Here is a 15352-nt window from a genome sequence, read left to right on the forward strand (position 1 = left end):
ACTTCAGTGGGGTATCTGTGTGCCTAACACAGGTCTCCCCAGGCACTGTTGAACTACAGCTCCCATCATCCCAGGGCATTTGCCTTGCTGGCAGGGGCTGATGGAGGTTGGAGTCCAAAAATGTTCAGAAGGGTCGCAGGTTCTCCATCCTGGAAATTGCAATTAAAAGGAGAGACGGGTGGTAGGTACATTTGCCAGCTGTGGAAGTTTAAAAACATCCCCCAACACAACTCTGAATTTTGGATGGTTCCCAAGTTGCTTGTGGTTGCAGGTGTGTATGGAATAAAACCATCTATGGTCATAGGAGGCTGCCTTGTGCAAAGGCAAACCACCTGGCTCACCCCAGTCTACTGACAGCAGCTTTTTAGAGTTTCAGACAGGGATTTTTAGCATCAATACCTGGGGATGCTGGGACTGAATTTGGGACCCTCTGCGGGCAGATAGAGTGGCCCATTCCATTAAATGCCAGTGACTGCTATACTGATTATTTTTCAAAACTCAGGGAGAAGGGACAAGATTATCCCTCCACTACATTAGTGATAATAAGTTAAAAATGCTAGTGGCAAGAATTAGGTTTATTTGTTGTCTGTATAAGCTCACAGAAAGCCTAGAGGTAGTGTTTTGTTTTGCTAGTTTACATAGTTACACTACAGGAATTATTATTATTTTTAAGTGGCATGTATACTAATATAACATGGAATGTTACTGTATACATTATTTTGGTACTACTGTTTTTTAAAAACAAAACTAATCTAAATAATACAACTTTTTTGTTTCTTTAGGTAAGTAGAGAATATTGGCTATAGTATTGCAACATCACATAAATGCAACATCACAAAAAATGACGAGGCTGTGTTCAGCCAAAAGCAGCCATTCATAAGTTAGTACTGTACACCAATGCCTGTAATACACATACCTATATTTATTAGAATAATTTTAGTGGCCTCTAGTGGGTGTTTGTGGCATTTTTTATTTTTTACATTTAAAGCACCTAAACTCATAGAGGACATTTCTTGCTGCCAGGTCACTATCAGCCTACCAGGTTACTTCTCCTTTTTAAGTGCTTACCTCCAGGGAGTTGGTAAAGAGGCGACTAGAGGAGATATGATAGCCATTGTCAAATATCTTAAGGGCTGTCAGCCACATGGAAGATGGAGCAAGCTCGTCTTCTCCTGCTCCAGAGGATAATGGCTTCCAGGTATAGGAAAGGAGATTCCAAATCAGGGATCAGCAAACTTTTTCAGCAGGTAGCCGGTCCACTGTCCCTCAGACCTTGTGGGGGGCCGGGCTATATTTTGAAAAAAATTAATGAACGAATTCCTATGCACCACAAATAACCCAGAGATGCATTTTAAATAAAAGGACACATTCTACTCATGTAAAAACATGCTGATTCCCGGACAGTCTGCGGGCTGGATTTAGAAGGCAATTGGGCTGCATCCAGCCCCCGGGCCTTAGTTTGCCTACCAATGTTCCAAATCAACATCAGCAGCGGTGACAACTTGAATAAAATATGGGGGGGGGGGGGAGGCCAGGAAAACCCCACCCCACAGAATCGATCACAAGACATCACACACACACCCCTATTTGAATGGCAATGCCCATCAACTTGGGGGTGGGGGTGGGCAAATATTTTATTGTGGGGGAGTTGGCTCCTATGAACATCAGGAAGAACCTTTTGACTGTGGAACAAACTCCCATGAAAGGTCATGGACTCAGAGGTGAACTTTGGGCTCTCAAACTTCAGCTGCACCCTGTGTGATGCTAAATTCAGTGACACACACACACACCCGCCTCTTGCACTCGGTTCCACATAATTGTTGCGGCTCCCCGTGTGACACCGGCACCCGGTGCAGCCAAATGCCCTAAAACAGTCTCTGACGGGCTCTCCTTCACTGGAGGCTTTTAAGCAGATGTTGGCTGACCCCCTGACATGTATGATCCAACAGAGATTCCTGTATTGCAGAGGGTTGGACTAGATGACCTTTGGGGTCCCTTCCAACTCTACAATTTTAGGATTCTGTGTCCTTGCGGGGGGGGGGAGAGATCAGTGTAACTCGAAAGCGCACATTTGCCTCTTCAGCAGAACTTCGGAAACCAATTCTGTCTTTTTTTAAAAAAAAAGTCATCCGAAACGAGACCAATCGCGAAGTTGGCAACAGGTAAACTCGGTGCTGAAAGTGAGGGCACGAAGTGAGGGCGGCAGCGGGCTTCGGTTCCCCTTAACGCGCATGCTCAAGCCAACCGGGGGCGGGGACTTTTGACAGTTCGCTTCTCCTGCCCTCCACGTTCCCCTTTGCGAGGGGGCGGGGCAGGCGCCAGCGCGGCCAATCGGCGGCTCCCACGACCCACCCCGTGGAACCTGGCTCGGAATGTTGAGAGTTCCAGAGTTCCGAAGTGAACTTCTCGGCGGGTCGGGCGGCGCACGTGGGGACGGAGCGGCTCCGCAGGCATGGTGTCCCCCCGGGCTTACTCGAGCAGGCTGGGCTCGGCGCTGCCCTTGCTTCTGGTCCTGTGGGACCTGCACTACCAGGGTGAGGAGGAAGCGCTCGCTGCTGCGGGACTGGGGTGGGCAAGCCCGGGCGTTTGCTTAACCGGGAAGTAGGGCGGTTAATTACCAGGAGGAAAGTTAAGCGAGTTGTTTTATTTTTCAGAGGTGGGGAAACAGTGGCAATATATGAGGTGCTGCAATTTAGGGCGTTTCGACTTTCCCCACTTCCAAATCGGGTGCTAAAAAGGTGGTCACAGCGCTTGGGAATCCAAAAGGTGTTTTGGCTAAATTAGTATGATTCAGATGTGCTTGGTAAGTAGAAAGTGTGTAAAATAGCACTGAAACCATAGAATTGTACAGCTGAAAGGATCATCTAGTCCAACTTATTGCAAAATGCAGCTGTCCCATATCTTGATGGAACTCGCAAACTTGGGGTTATCAGCACCATGCTCAACTAGTCGAGCTATCCAGGTATGCTCAGAAATGACTGCCAAGTACTTGCAGTTGTATTGTATGTTGTTATTATTATTATTAAGGTAAAATTAAAACTACTTGGTTTTCTGAAAGCAGTTTACGTCCTTTAACATAGACTTACCAAGCTAAATATTGCCCAGCCACAAAAATAATAGCAGATTTGAAGTCCTCACACCCAAAAACGTGTTTTGAAGACCTCTCACTGAAGAAATTGGCAAAAATTAAGTTTCACCCCCTAAAATGACAGCAAAGCTGGCCTCCTTGGGGTGAGAGGGGGTGGATATGTCGGTGAAATTCCACTTAATAGTGAACGGCAAAATGTGAGCTGGCTTTTTGGGCCACTACAGAGTCTAACGTGGGTTAACGTGTGGAATATGGACCTGCTCTTCTGCTCCAATGGTGGCCCTAGCAGGGCTCAGGAAGGGGCTTAAGTGGTGTAGCATAGAAAATATGTGTGAGGGATCCTATTGTGTGTTGTCCGTAAGGGGAGTGACTCGAGTTTTGCCAGTAGTAATCATGACTCTTTGCCAATTGTTGGAGAGAAGAGAGATGCAATGGGAGTCCTGTCTGTGTCTGTTCAAAGTATCCTCTAGCATTTTTCAGACCAGCAGTATACATATCTTATTTCAGTTATATTCGGTGAGCCTTGTTCCCTAGCAACTGTTTAGGATTTCAGTTTAAGAATATGGTTTGGGAAGTGTCCAGCTAAAATCTTGCTTATTTTCCGGCATTGCTCAATTCTCACTGTGAGTGACATTGGGCAAGCTACACCTCCTTCAGGCTCAGCTGTTCCAACTGTAAAGTGGAGAGGACATTGTCATCCTGCCTTAAGTTACAGAACTGTTCTAATGATGTAATAATGTGTGTGAGGCACTTTGAGCATGTAGGAAGATATAAATATTTATATCAATTCTGATGATGATATTGTAGTAACACAGCATTTCCTGTTAGTAAAAAGCTGTTGTTGGTGTATTGTCCTGAGCTCCTTGGATATTATTATTATTAATTAAATCTGTATACTGCCCTTTATCCAAGGTCACAGGGCAATTCACAACATAATAATACAAAATGAGAGCAGGAAATATATAATGAAACAAAAGCACAGCAAAACCAGTAACCCTGTTCCCACAAACACATGTACAAGGTCATAGAATGTTATTCAGCCAGAGACGGTTGAAGTGGAATGTATTTGCCTGGTGCCTCAAGGTGTATAATGAAGGCGCCAGGCAGGTCTCCTTGCGGAGAGCATTCCACAAACTGGGAGCCACCACAGAAAAGGCCCATTCTCATGTTACCACCCTCCGGACAACTCATGGAGGAGGCACACAAAGAAGGGCCTCAGAAGTTGATCTCGGGCTCAGTGTAGGTTCATATGCATTTAATTTGTGAACCAGGCAATGGCAAATACTGTGTAAACAAAACTTTCCACAATCACAACATCCACAATAGTTTCGAAGTCCATCCTTTCTGTGCTTCCTTTATCCTCACATGGGTGGCTGTGACCTGGGGTCTATGGCTATCAAGGCAGTACGCATTACAGATCTGTGCACTTGGTGGTCAGCATACATAGGTCAACATAGTAATGCAGTCTATTAATTGGCTGTGGGGCATAGCCTGAAGACACATAAGGTCACCACCTTGCTGAAGCTAAGCAGGTCTTGTCCATGCCACCTGAGAACCAGTTCTGGTCAGTTGGGTGACCACCCAAGAGCAACATACATGCCACCTTGGGTTCCATGTCAGAAGAAAGATTCCATGTCAGGAAATAAATAATCCTAATATTTTGAGTTTGCAGGGGCACATATGACGATCGCTTGTCTTGTGACAGGAATAGAATTGTGTCTAGTGCTATTGCTGTGCTTTTCGGCAACCATTTAACTGTAAATAAGCTCTGATGAACCCCCATGTAACACTTCCAAATAGATATGTTGAGGAGCAAAGGTAGATCAACACTATATATTTTTAAAAATTAAGTTTAAAACACACTCAGCGCATACTTAAAGCCACATGGCTTCCCTCAGAGTGTCCTGGGAAATGTAGTTTGTTAAGGGTGGTGGGAATTGTGTGTCTCTGTGTGGGAAACTACAGTTCCCAGATTTCTTTGAAGGAAGCCCTGCGCTTTGAATGTGCTTTAAAAGCATCGTGTTCATCTGCTTCAAGGTATGATGCCCCATCCCTATGCATTTAGAATAATCACGTGGCACAGCCCTGATGGAGTGTACCACTTCAGACTGTAGATGGGAGGAGTTTCCTGCTATAATGTTTTTTGGCGTAGAAAACTACTTGCATTGGAAAACTTGCACATCGAGGAGAGAATTGTGTTACGACTCTCCACCCCCCCCCTCACTGTCTTAGCTTTGTAACTACAGGGAGCTTCTCTGAGACCTATAGGCTAGGTAGCAGGTAAGCCTGTAGCGCCCTTAGCATCTAAAGTGGGACAGTCTCAACAGTACATGGTTATTCTGAATGAATAAATTGACTTTACATTTAGTGGTTGTATGTGGAAAACTGCAATCTTGGAGTTTTGTACTTTGTCTTTGAGGGACACACTTGCATGCATTTATATATGATTTCTAGCTATATAAATACTGGCTCTGGTTTCGTAAGATAAAGTTGAACTCTTTATAGCTCACTCATCTCAAGTAATAAGAGTCTTGTACAGCCTCCATAGACACTCGCGTAACTTTGCTTTCAGTTTTTCTCTTAATAACACCCAGATAACCGCGCTTCATATTTTTTGAGGGCATGCATGAGGTAAGAAGAGATTGCGCAGATATAATGTAATTTGGCCTCCAGAGTTTTTATTGTCCGTGATGATGCGTGAAATGGGGAAGGAAATCATCATATTGGCTGTCAGAGCTCAGTGAGTCTGTTGAACATTTAGAGGGAAAAGTTATTTGTACTTGAAAATGGCAACTTTGCTTTGGAAATCGGTGTAAGTCCAAAAAAGGAAGGGGAATTTTAAAAAAACCCATATTCCTTAGTTCCTTCCTTTTCTTTCTAAATGCAACTAGCTAGAAAGTACACAAAAGTGTGTTTGTGTTGGTGACCCCATTGAAAGCACAAAATGCGCTTGAGGGCAGCAAACTGAATTAACTTTATAAATCTTATGACTATTACGTATTTAATGATCTGAAGGAATGAACTCGTTTTAACTTTGAGAAAAGGAAACAGAAATTGCATCATGGCTTGATAGAGTATGCAGATTTTTATTCTGTTTTATTCATATTCACGTATGATAATGTTGTGGCGTCAGCTTGGAGGGAGGAGGAAAGCAAATAAAATAGTAAAACAATTCAATTTCTTTTTTAACGATATTAAATATTTTTTTCTTCATTCAGGTGCGGAATGTGGGATAAACGCAGAAGTCGAAAAACAACTTGAAATGGGAAAGAAGCTGTTGGCAGCTGGGCAGCTGGCAGATGCTTTGTCTCACTTCCACGCTGCCATAGGTGTGTGTCGAAAAGCAGTTGCATTTCATTTGATAGCGTTTGACTTTTGCCAAATTTTTGTTCTCCTCTCTTTTACCCACAAGTTCACTGTTCATCTACAAAAACCTTTTCCTCTGTGTACCATCCCTCTTGCCTAGTATTTTGAAAAGTAAGCAACACACTGCTTCCTGTCTTTTCCCTTTCGTTGAGGATCACTGGTCGATGTTCTCTAGTATGTTATGCCTGCTCTTCTTTTAATTCCTGGCAAGCTGTGTATTCAGCTAAGTCTGCAGTAAGGAGTCTTTTCCCTCTCATCTACAGCTGAAACAAAGACTGTATACCAGGCATGTCCAAAGTCTGTTTCAGGGGCCTAATCTGGCCCGCTGGTTGGTTTAATCCTGCCCCTGTGGCAGTCTTATCTCCTGGGGTAAAATCCTAAAAAAAGTCAACAACTTTGGTCGGCCCTCACGCATGTTCACTTCATCAAATCTGGCCCTCTTTGAAAAACGTTTGGGCACCCCTGCAATACCCACATCTTTATTTGCACATTCCCTTCCCTTCTTGCTCTTGCTGTCCTTGTCTTACCATTTTTCTTCTCCTGCTTTTGTCTCTCTCTCTGTCAAAACTGTGATTGTGAGCTCCATGAGGCAGGGACCTAAGGGTTTTTTTTGGGGGGGGGGGACATGTGCATTGATGGTAGTTTCAAGTAACAGTAAGCCCCACTGAAATCAACAAGACTTGCTCGCAACATGTGATTGTAGTTGGGAATCAGGGTACACGTGTCATAATTTGCAGATGCAGCTCCAATTTGATGTAACAATCCCAGTTTGACCTACCGTGGTTTATCAGTCCAAGAATGAGCCGTGTACCTGCTGCATTCTTCCTCCTTAATTCAAGGACCTGGTTTCTGCAAAGTTAGATCTGACCCTAGTTTTGTATCCTGGTTTGAGGGAGAAGAAGAGTTTGGATTTGATATCCCGCTTTATCACTACCCGAAGGAGTCTCAAAGCGGCTAACATTCTCCTTTCCCTTCCTCCCCCACAACAAACACTCTGTGAGGTGAGTGGGGCTGAGAGACTTCAGAGAAGTGTGACTAGCCCAAGGTCACCCAGCAGCTGCATGTGGAGGAGCGGAGACGCGAACCCGGTTCACCAGATTACGAGACTACCGCTCTTAACCACTGCATCACACTGGCTTAAGGAGCCCTTAAGCCAAAACTTAAAGGTTCAGAAATCAGGGAAACCATGGTTAAACAAGGCATGTGAGGGGAGGAAGGTGCATGTCGGAACATAGCTTGTTTTTAGACTGGTGAACAATGGTTCATTGGACTGGGGTCATGCGGTCTGAAGCAGGCCTTTGCCTTAGTAGTGGTGACCTTTGAATTTTCTGTCCATTAAATGGGCATGCTTGGTGGTAAAGTTCTCCTTGGTGCATTCTTTAGGCTTGGTTAGTCATGGCAGATAGAAAAATGCAGCGTGTAATGACAGTCTATATTGTGAATTGTACAGGACTTATCCAAATCTCCCGGATGTCTGTGGGCTCTGGGTGTTCAGAGTGCGATTCAGGCCTGCTTAGGGAAATCCAGGGGGTTAACACACTGACCCATAGGCTGGCATGGGTCCAAACCCGATATGGGACCTTCATCCACATATAAGGCAGGAGGAGTGAGTATGAGGTGTAAGTGGGAGAGGAATGCTGAACTGTCCCCCATGTTTTCTCCTTGCCTTTGGTTGCTCCAGCACTTGGTCTCCATTCAGGACTCTGGTCCTGTAACTTTTAACTGTATTTGTATGTGAACGAGATTGATGCAAGGAAAGAGAAATTGCCTGTCTTTCCCTGGGGCACCAGGTTTGGTTCACAGCAAGGGGCTTGCCTGTTTCAGTTGAATCCTTCTAAATGGAGGACTGCTTTACATGTGAAATTTGTGCTACGCAAATGTGATCTCCCATGTATGGGAGAGATCAGGAAAGACTCAATCCTGCGTGAATAATTGCAGAAAAACCCTCCACCACTTGGGTTGTGTTTCAACTTCCCTGCCTTTCTTCGGAGAAAAATTGTGTAGGTTTGGGCCTGATAGATTTTCTCTGCGGCAGGTCAACTAGCAAACATCATTGTGGTGAGGAGTGTGACAAATGTTTTAGGCTCTTCTTGACTTTTTCTACTTTCAGGGCTTCTCTCTCCCTACTCTGCTTTGCCACTTTGACAAGGATGCTCCTGAAACGCTGCAGATAAGCATTTCCAACCCATGAAGCTTGGGCTGCACTTTGCAGCGATTTTTTCTGAATTGTTCTTAGCTACTAACGTGGTTAAACTTGAGCTCCCAATTTACCGAGTCGAGGCACCAACAACCATCCATTTCGTATGCCGGGAGATATCTTCTGGCTCGGAACGCTGAGCTTGCTTTTATGCAAGCGATAAGATGTTTGGGTTCTTTTTAGATATAAACAGATGTTGGGGCTGATGGATGGTATGTGGTAGCTGTGATCCTGCACCTCTAATCGCAAAACTTGGATCTTTGGCAGAGAGTAACAGATGAGTCTTCGTAGGTGTCTTCCATTCTAGGTGTTCTCTGCCAAGAAGTGGCATTTTTTGTAGCGCATTAAACCTTAATTTCTTTTCCTGCTACAAGGGAGGTGGCACTTAATGATTAATTTGGGGAACTGAGGAGGCAGTTGGGTTTTCCCTAATCTGTTACAAAAGCTGTCATGTGGCTGCATAACACGAGCTTTCCACATAATGTGGCCTCAGGACGTGTTCTTAGATTTTCTCCACCACCTGTTGATGACAGACTTCTACCTTACAGCAGGTGTTGGGTAGAAAGGTTATCAACTAAAGGAATGGAATTCAGCAAGACTGATTCCTGGCACCTCATATTGTTGCAAGTTTAGTATCGGGAGGATGGGGAGCATGGGATATGGAACAGCAGGAAGCATTTCCCAGAAAAGCCTGCCTGTCGCCACCACTTTTACAGTTTTCTGGCTTGGTTTGTTGTGCCAGGACAAAAGAGAGCTTCAAAGGGTGTTTAGCTATCTAGCTTTACCGGTAGTCGAAACAATATAAAATTGAATAAAATTTAAAAATTAAAAAATTCCTTCCATTAGAGCCTTAGACATCAACTAAGTTAGTTATTGGTATGAGCTGTCGTGTGTATGCACACTTCTTCAGATACCTGTACCGGTATATACCCATGATTGCTTTTAAAATATATTTATGGTGGTTGTTTCATTTGTGTTTTGCGGTTTATGGTTTATCTTGTGATGGGAAAGTCTTAAAATCTTGTGTGTCCGTCCGTCCGTGTCCCCTACTCAGGCTATCGGCATCTCCATGCTGCTGAAATGTTGCACCCATTATCTGGGGTCATGGCTTAAAAATGTTGCCAAAGGCACAAATTCAGAGAACACAAATCGTGATAGACGGGAGAAGTACTTCAGTAGCAGGAGTAGGGAACCCTTGGCCTTTGAACGTAACTAGAGCGGCTGGGTCCCCCCAGGCCATTTCTGCCAAGACACACCTACCTGCCCTCTGACCTTTGCAAGGCCTGGCAATCAGCTGATCATTGGTGCTTTGCAGGCTGTGCCTTTGATTTCAAACCACAGGGGCAAAAATGAGTCCTACCTAAATGAGCCTACCTATCAAACATAGCCCATAGGGGGAAGATAAGGATCCCTCCATCTACTGCATCCAGTTCTGTGGACAAAGGAAACAATAGTTTAATTGCAGGGGGGGGGGTAGCTCTCTTTTTTGTCATGAACCCATTTTTTATTTTTTATTTTTGGAAAGGTGTGCATGGCCATGATTTGGCTCAAGTTGGACAGAGTGGGGACTTGTGGATTTCATGAAGCCTCCCCTTATCCCTCCTGCCCCCTCCCCACAATTCAAGCTATGGGGAGAAGTATCTGGTTTGAAGCACTGAGAAACTCCTCCTTAGCCAGGGGTAGGCAGCCTAAGACCTGGGGGCCAGATCCAGCCCAGTCGCCTTCTGAATCCAGCCCACAGATGGTCCAGGAATCAGCATGTTTTTACATGAGTAGAATGTGTCCTTTTATTTAAAATGCATCTCTGGGTTATTTGTGGGGCATAGGAATTCGTTCATTCCCCCCCCAAAAAAATATAGTGTGGCCCCCCACATGGCCTGAGGGACGGTGGACCGGCCCATGGCTGAAAAAGTTTGCTGATCCCTGTCCTTAGCAAAGCCTATACAATGCAGCATTCTTGATGCGAAAGGAAAGTTTTGTACTTCCATTCAGTCCCATAGCATCCTCATTGTCTGGGATGGGAATGAGAAGTTAGGGTTGGCATGTTTCTGTCCCTGCTGATTGCTGTATCAGCAGAATTAATGGGGATTCTTAGAAGAACACGCCACCTCTGATCTCCAGTGAGATGGTTATTTGGCCTTCCGCAAATGAGAGATGCGGGAGCCTACACCAAAATGTAAAACGGCCTTCGAAAGGCAAGCCTGCAGTTTGAGATAAAAAGCTTTAGCATGTAGGGGGCTTGACTTCATTCCACAGCTGGAATCCACTTGGATGCTCACCTCCTGAAGCCCTAAAAAATAACCAGGAAGCTGAATGCTCCTATGTGCGTGGGATTTTCATTTTTTCTCCCATTAGCGTTAATAGTGCAAATGTGTGCCGAACGGCTGTCCTATGGAAACGTTCCCTCCGCTAATTAAATGGTGGTATCAGGCTGTTTAAAAATTCTGGTAATGGCACTGTTATTTCTCCTTATTGCATGCTTAGTTGTATCCAAAGATTTGGCTGGCTTGAGGCTATGTTCTGATTGCTGCTTCTTCACTTGCAGAAGGGGACTCTGATAACTACCTTGCCTATTACAGAAGAGCCACAGTATATTTAGCCATGGGCAAATCTAAAGCTGCCATTCGTGACTTAAGCAAGGTGGTTGAATTAAAGCAGGATTTCACATCGGTAAGCAATACTTTCCAGAGACTCCTCCAGGGTGGATGAAAACGGCTTTTGTCTTTGTTTTTTATGTTGCCTTTTAAATGGGAATCTTTTTTTCTCTCTCTAGTAAGTGGCATAATCAAACAGAAAACTTTTTATTATCCTGTAACTTGGAGAGGTTAAATGTGGACTGAAATTCCAGCAACTGCAGGATACAAAATGTGCTTTAGGAAAGAGGGCCACCTTTTCAAAGCGTTAATTCAGCTTCTTATGGGATTGTAAGGTACCCAATATTGTGCTGATATTTTGATGCAAAGTAGGAGTGACTACTGAGTATTGAAATCAAGCCTCCATAGATTCTTACATGCCCTCAGTCAGTTTTTTGAGATGGATTCTTCAGTGGTCTCCCGGTCCCCTTTCCTAAATCACTAGATCACAAATTCCTTGCGGGCAGGGATGTCTATCATTTTGCTTATGTTGTAGAACAATGTAGAACATTGTGCACGCTCCTGCTGCAGTTCCCAAAGGTCAACCATCTTCCCATGGAACCCTGGGACTTGTAGCTCTCTGAGAGGAACTGGAGTCTCCTAATGGCTCTCGGCATCCTTAAGAAACTACAGTTCCCAGAATCCTTTGGGAGAAGCCATGACTGTTCAAAGTGGTATCATAGGGCTTGAAATGTGTAGTGCACATGCAGCCCACATCTCTTCAGAGGCAAATTTGGTTGAATTCAGTGGGGTTATTTAAAGTGGGGGAATTATTGAACAGGAGTGGTAAATGACAGCCTCCCCAAAGGCTTTGTAAGACTGGGGGTTCTCAGTGGAAAATGCACACCCCCCCCCCGGTAACTGACCTGTGCCTCATAATACAGTACAGATTCTCTCTTCCTTGGCGATCTGGACATTTAGCTTATGCCCTTTGACTCTTGGTTCCAGCTAGGCAGCTTCCCAAATAATTACCTGGGTGGTGGGAGGGGAAAGGTACTTCATGCTACAGCAACAAAATACTCCATGCTTTGAAATAGAAAATAAATATGTGTTGAATGTATGTGTGCCTACACTTAAGAACTTCATTCATTCATTCATTTAATTTTTATCCCACCTTTCCAAAGAACTGAAGGTGGCATAATTGGTTCTCTCTCCTCCTGCATAGGGTAGCTTGGGATGAGAAATAGGGCTACTCAAAGGTCACCCAGGGATTCCAATGACTGAGTGGGGATTGGAGCACAGTCTTCCCTTAGTTTTGCACTAGGTATGTCACACTGTGTCTTCCTATGTTACGGAACTGTTTCCTTTATTTTAGGCGAGGCTGCAAAGAGGACACCTGCTACTGAAGCAGGGAAAGTTTGATGAGGCCGAAGAGGACTTTAAGAGAGTGGTAAGTAAGAAACCTTAATAATGGGGTTATTGAAATATGGAACAGCCCCCCGTGCTGAAGAAAGGTGGTGCTTTGCACAGATCCAGTGCATGTCACACAGGGTAGCTCCTGTGTCACAATGGCAGAATAAATATTTTTTAATTTGTGCAGTGCTAGGAACAAGGGGAAAGTGCAAGACTTCTCTGAGCATAAAACTGACTAGATAGGGTACTGATATTTCAGTACATTTCCACAATAGAAACAGACTTCTCTGAGCATAAAACTGACTAGATAGGGTACTGATATTTCAATACATTTCCACAATGGAAAGGAAAATGCTAAACTGAAGCAATAAACTAACAGCACAGTGCGCTTACTCTGATGTAAACCCCACTGTGTACGATATGATTTGCTCTCTACGCATAAATTTTGCAGCTTAACTTTCCAAACCCTTCGTGAATTTGTCCAATCTATTTTTTTTAAGTCATCTAAGCTAGTAGCCATCATGACATCTTGTGGCTGTAAATTGTATGACTTAAATATTGTGTGAAGAAGGGCTAGTGCAAATGGTCTCTCCAGATCTAACACTAGTCAGTTGCAGTGGATGATCCTGAGTTCTATTCCCTCTCATAAATTTCCCTTTCTTCACAACGTACAATTTTCGTATGTTTGTTTGCTATGTAGCCAAATGTATATGAATGGGAAGCAGCCAAAATGATTCAAGTTGTTATAACATTTCTGGGATGCTTACGACTGTAAATCAAAGATATTAACAGGAAAATGGGATTTTGAAATCTAACAGGGTTTGGAGATTGAGAACTCTATCCAGAGACAGTTAAAAATCCTTGGAGAGAAGAGAGCCATGATTTAAGCGTGACTGACTTGAGGCCAAAGTATTAAAAATATGAAAAACAAACACACACCTCTTTCCCAGCACAATAATTTCTACCATAGTTTTGTTTGCTGGTGAAACATAGGCAATGAATGCTGTCTATGATTTTAAACAGTTCTGGAATTTCCCCCATCATGTGCATGTAGCATTCTTAATGTGTTTTGTGCTCTTGAAAAGCCTTTTTTAAGGTTCCATTGGCGACTGAACTTTGTTTGCAAGGGAAAACTGTGGGTTGTATCCATCGGAATTGTCCTGTTTGTGCAAGGACTTCTGTGTGCACAATAGGACGGCGGCTCCTTTCTCTGTGTGCCCCACAATCTGTTCGGGGGGCGGGTTGTTTCCCCAAATCCTCCTGGAGAGGAAGCCCCATTGCGCAGATGGAAGGGCATGTGCTAATGGGACAACTTTGTTAGAGACCATGCCATTAGTCAGACCCAGGGCTGGTACAGAATCTGCCTAATATGCCTCATGGTGCCACTGGCCCTGAATAGCCCTGGCTGCTGTCCCATTTTAAGGCATCTTGATTGGGAGTGACCACCAATAGACCCCACCTGTCTGTAGGCAGGAGTTTGCAGTGCACACAAACCATTGGCAATATTTAAGTTGGAGTTATATATCAGCTCCTTTGCAAGATGCTTATCTCTTTTACTTAACCTTTTGTAATCATAGGGTGGGGTGCGGCGCTCCTATGATAATCCAGTTTCAGAAACCTTTTTCCTCTCACATTGTAGATAACACTTTTGGTAGCTTCTGGTCTTTCTGTGCCTGTGTAAACGCCTATTAAATATAGCATCACACTTTCAGAAGATATAGAAGCATGATTAGTCGCACCAACAGGGTAAAGAACAGCTTCTATCCGTGGGCTGTTAGGCCGCTGAATGAAACGATAACAACAGGGCAACTGACTTTCGGGTTTGGTGGGTGGGTGTCAGTAAACGAGGGGAATTAGGACTAAGAGAGCTGAGTGGGGGGTGCTCATGTAATCTCACTGTATACAAGCTGTACAAGTGACAATAAAGTATTTCAATTTCTAGCATTTGCCTTTTTGCAAATCAAACCTTTTTTTCAGAAAGGGGAGGCTATAAACAGAATAGATTATAAGCTTTCCTTGAGAAAGTTAAAGTGGCATGTTGTGTGAAGCTACAGTGTGGCGTCTTTCAAGCGGAATTAGTGTGTTGCTTGGAGGAATAAATTTAGCCCTCCAGATGTAAGGAATTAAAAGCGGGCAGGTGGCTTCATCAACCAGTTGTGCTGCTAAAGCCATAAAGTTTGGCTCTGTGGAAGACGGTTTTGTCTTTTATGTGGTGTGAGGTGGTTCTGCAGATTACACTTGTAAAGGAGAGTTTTTCTAGATGGCTTCTGGAATGGATGAGCTCTTAGTAAATCCCACCCCTTGTCAACTGGCTTCTGGAGGAAAATAGGAAGCAGAAATGTAGATTTCACAGGGATTATCTTTCGTGCCGCACAATGGAAATCTTTTAAGTGTTTCTTATGCTGTGTGGAATATATGCAGCTACAAAGATTTTAGCACCGTGGTAATTTGGGTGAATGTGTGATCAGTCCCAAGTGGGGGGGACTGTGTGTGAATTGGGCCCTGGTGAGTTTGCCCCCTCTCTGTCTTTTTAAAATGGCATTAATGCGTATAATGAAGAGGAGGTCTGGCAGAGGGTGCATAACAAACAAGAATTTTAATAACAAGGGGATTATTGGTGACATAGCGGGGCAGCATGCTGCTCCTTGCAATACAAAATTGAAATTGATAGCACAGGGACTGGAAGGTGACTCAGACAATTCCTAGTGTGGCAGA

General features: G+C 44.1%; 1 protein-coding gene across 3 annotated transcripts in view; it reads left to right on the top strand.

The window, feature by feature from the left end:
* DNAJC3 (DnaJ heat shock protein family (Hsp40) member C3) overlaps positions 1-15352 on the top strand; it is a 46137-nt gene that overhangs the window by 4227 nt on the left and 26558 nt on the right. For 2 of the 3 annotated variants that reach the window (XM_081003124.1, XM_081003126.1), the window contains exons 2-4: positions 6307-6417; positions 11197-11321; positions 12600-12674. In XM_081003124.1, the coding sequence (XP_080859250.1) occupies positions 6307-6417; positions 11197-11321; positions 12600-12674 (311 nt within the window). Of the gene's footprint in view, positions 1-2359; positions 2535-6306; positions 6418-11196; positions 11322-12599; positions 12675-15352 lie in introns of those variants that run through there. The other variant, XM_081003125.1, reaches the window with a different exon arrangement.

The sequence above is a fragment of the Podarcis pityusensis genome, assembly GCF_964106645.2.
Source record: "Podarcis pityusensis genome assembly, chromosome: 4".
Lineage (NCBI taxonomy): Eukaryota > Metazoa > Chordata > Lepidosauria > Squamata > Lacertidae > Podarcis > Podarcis pityusensis.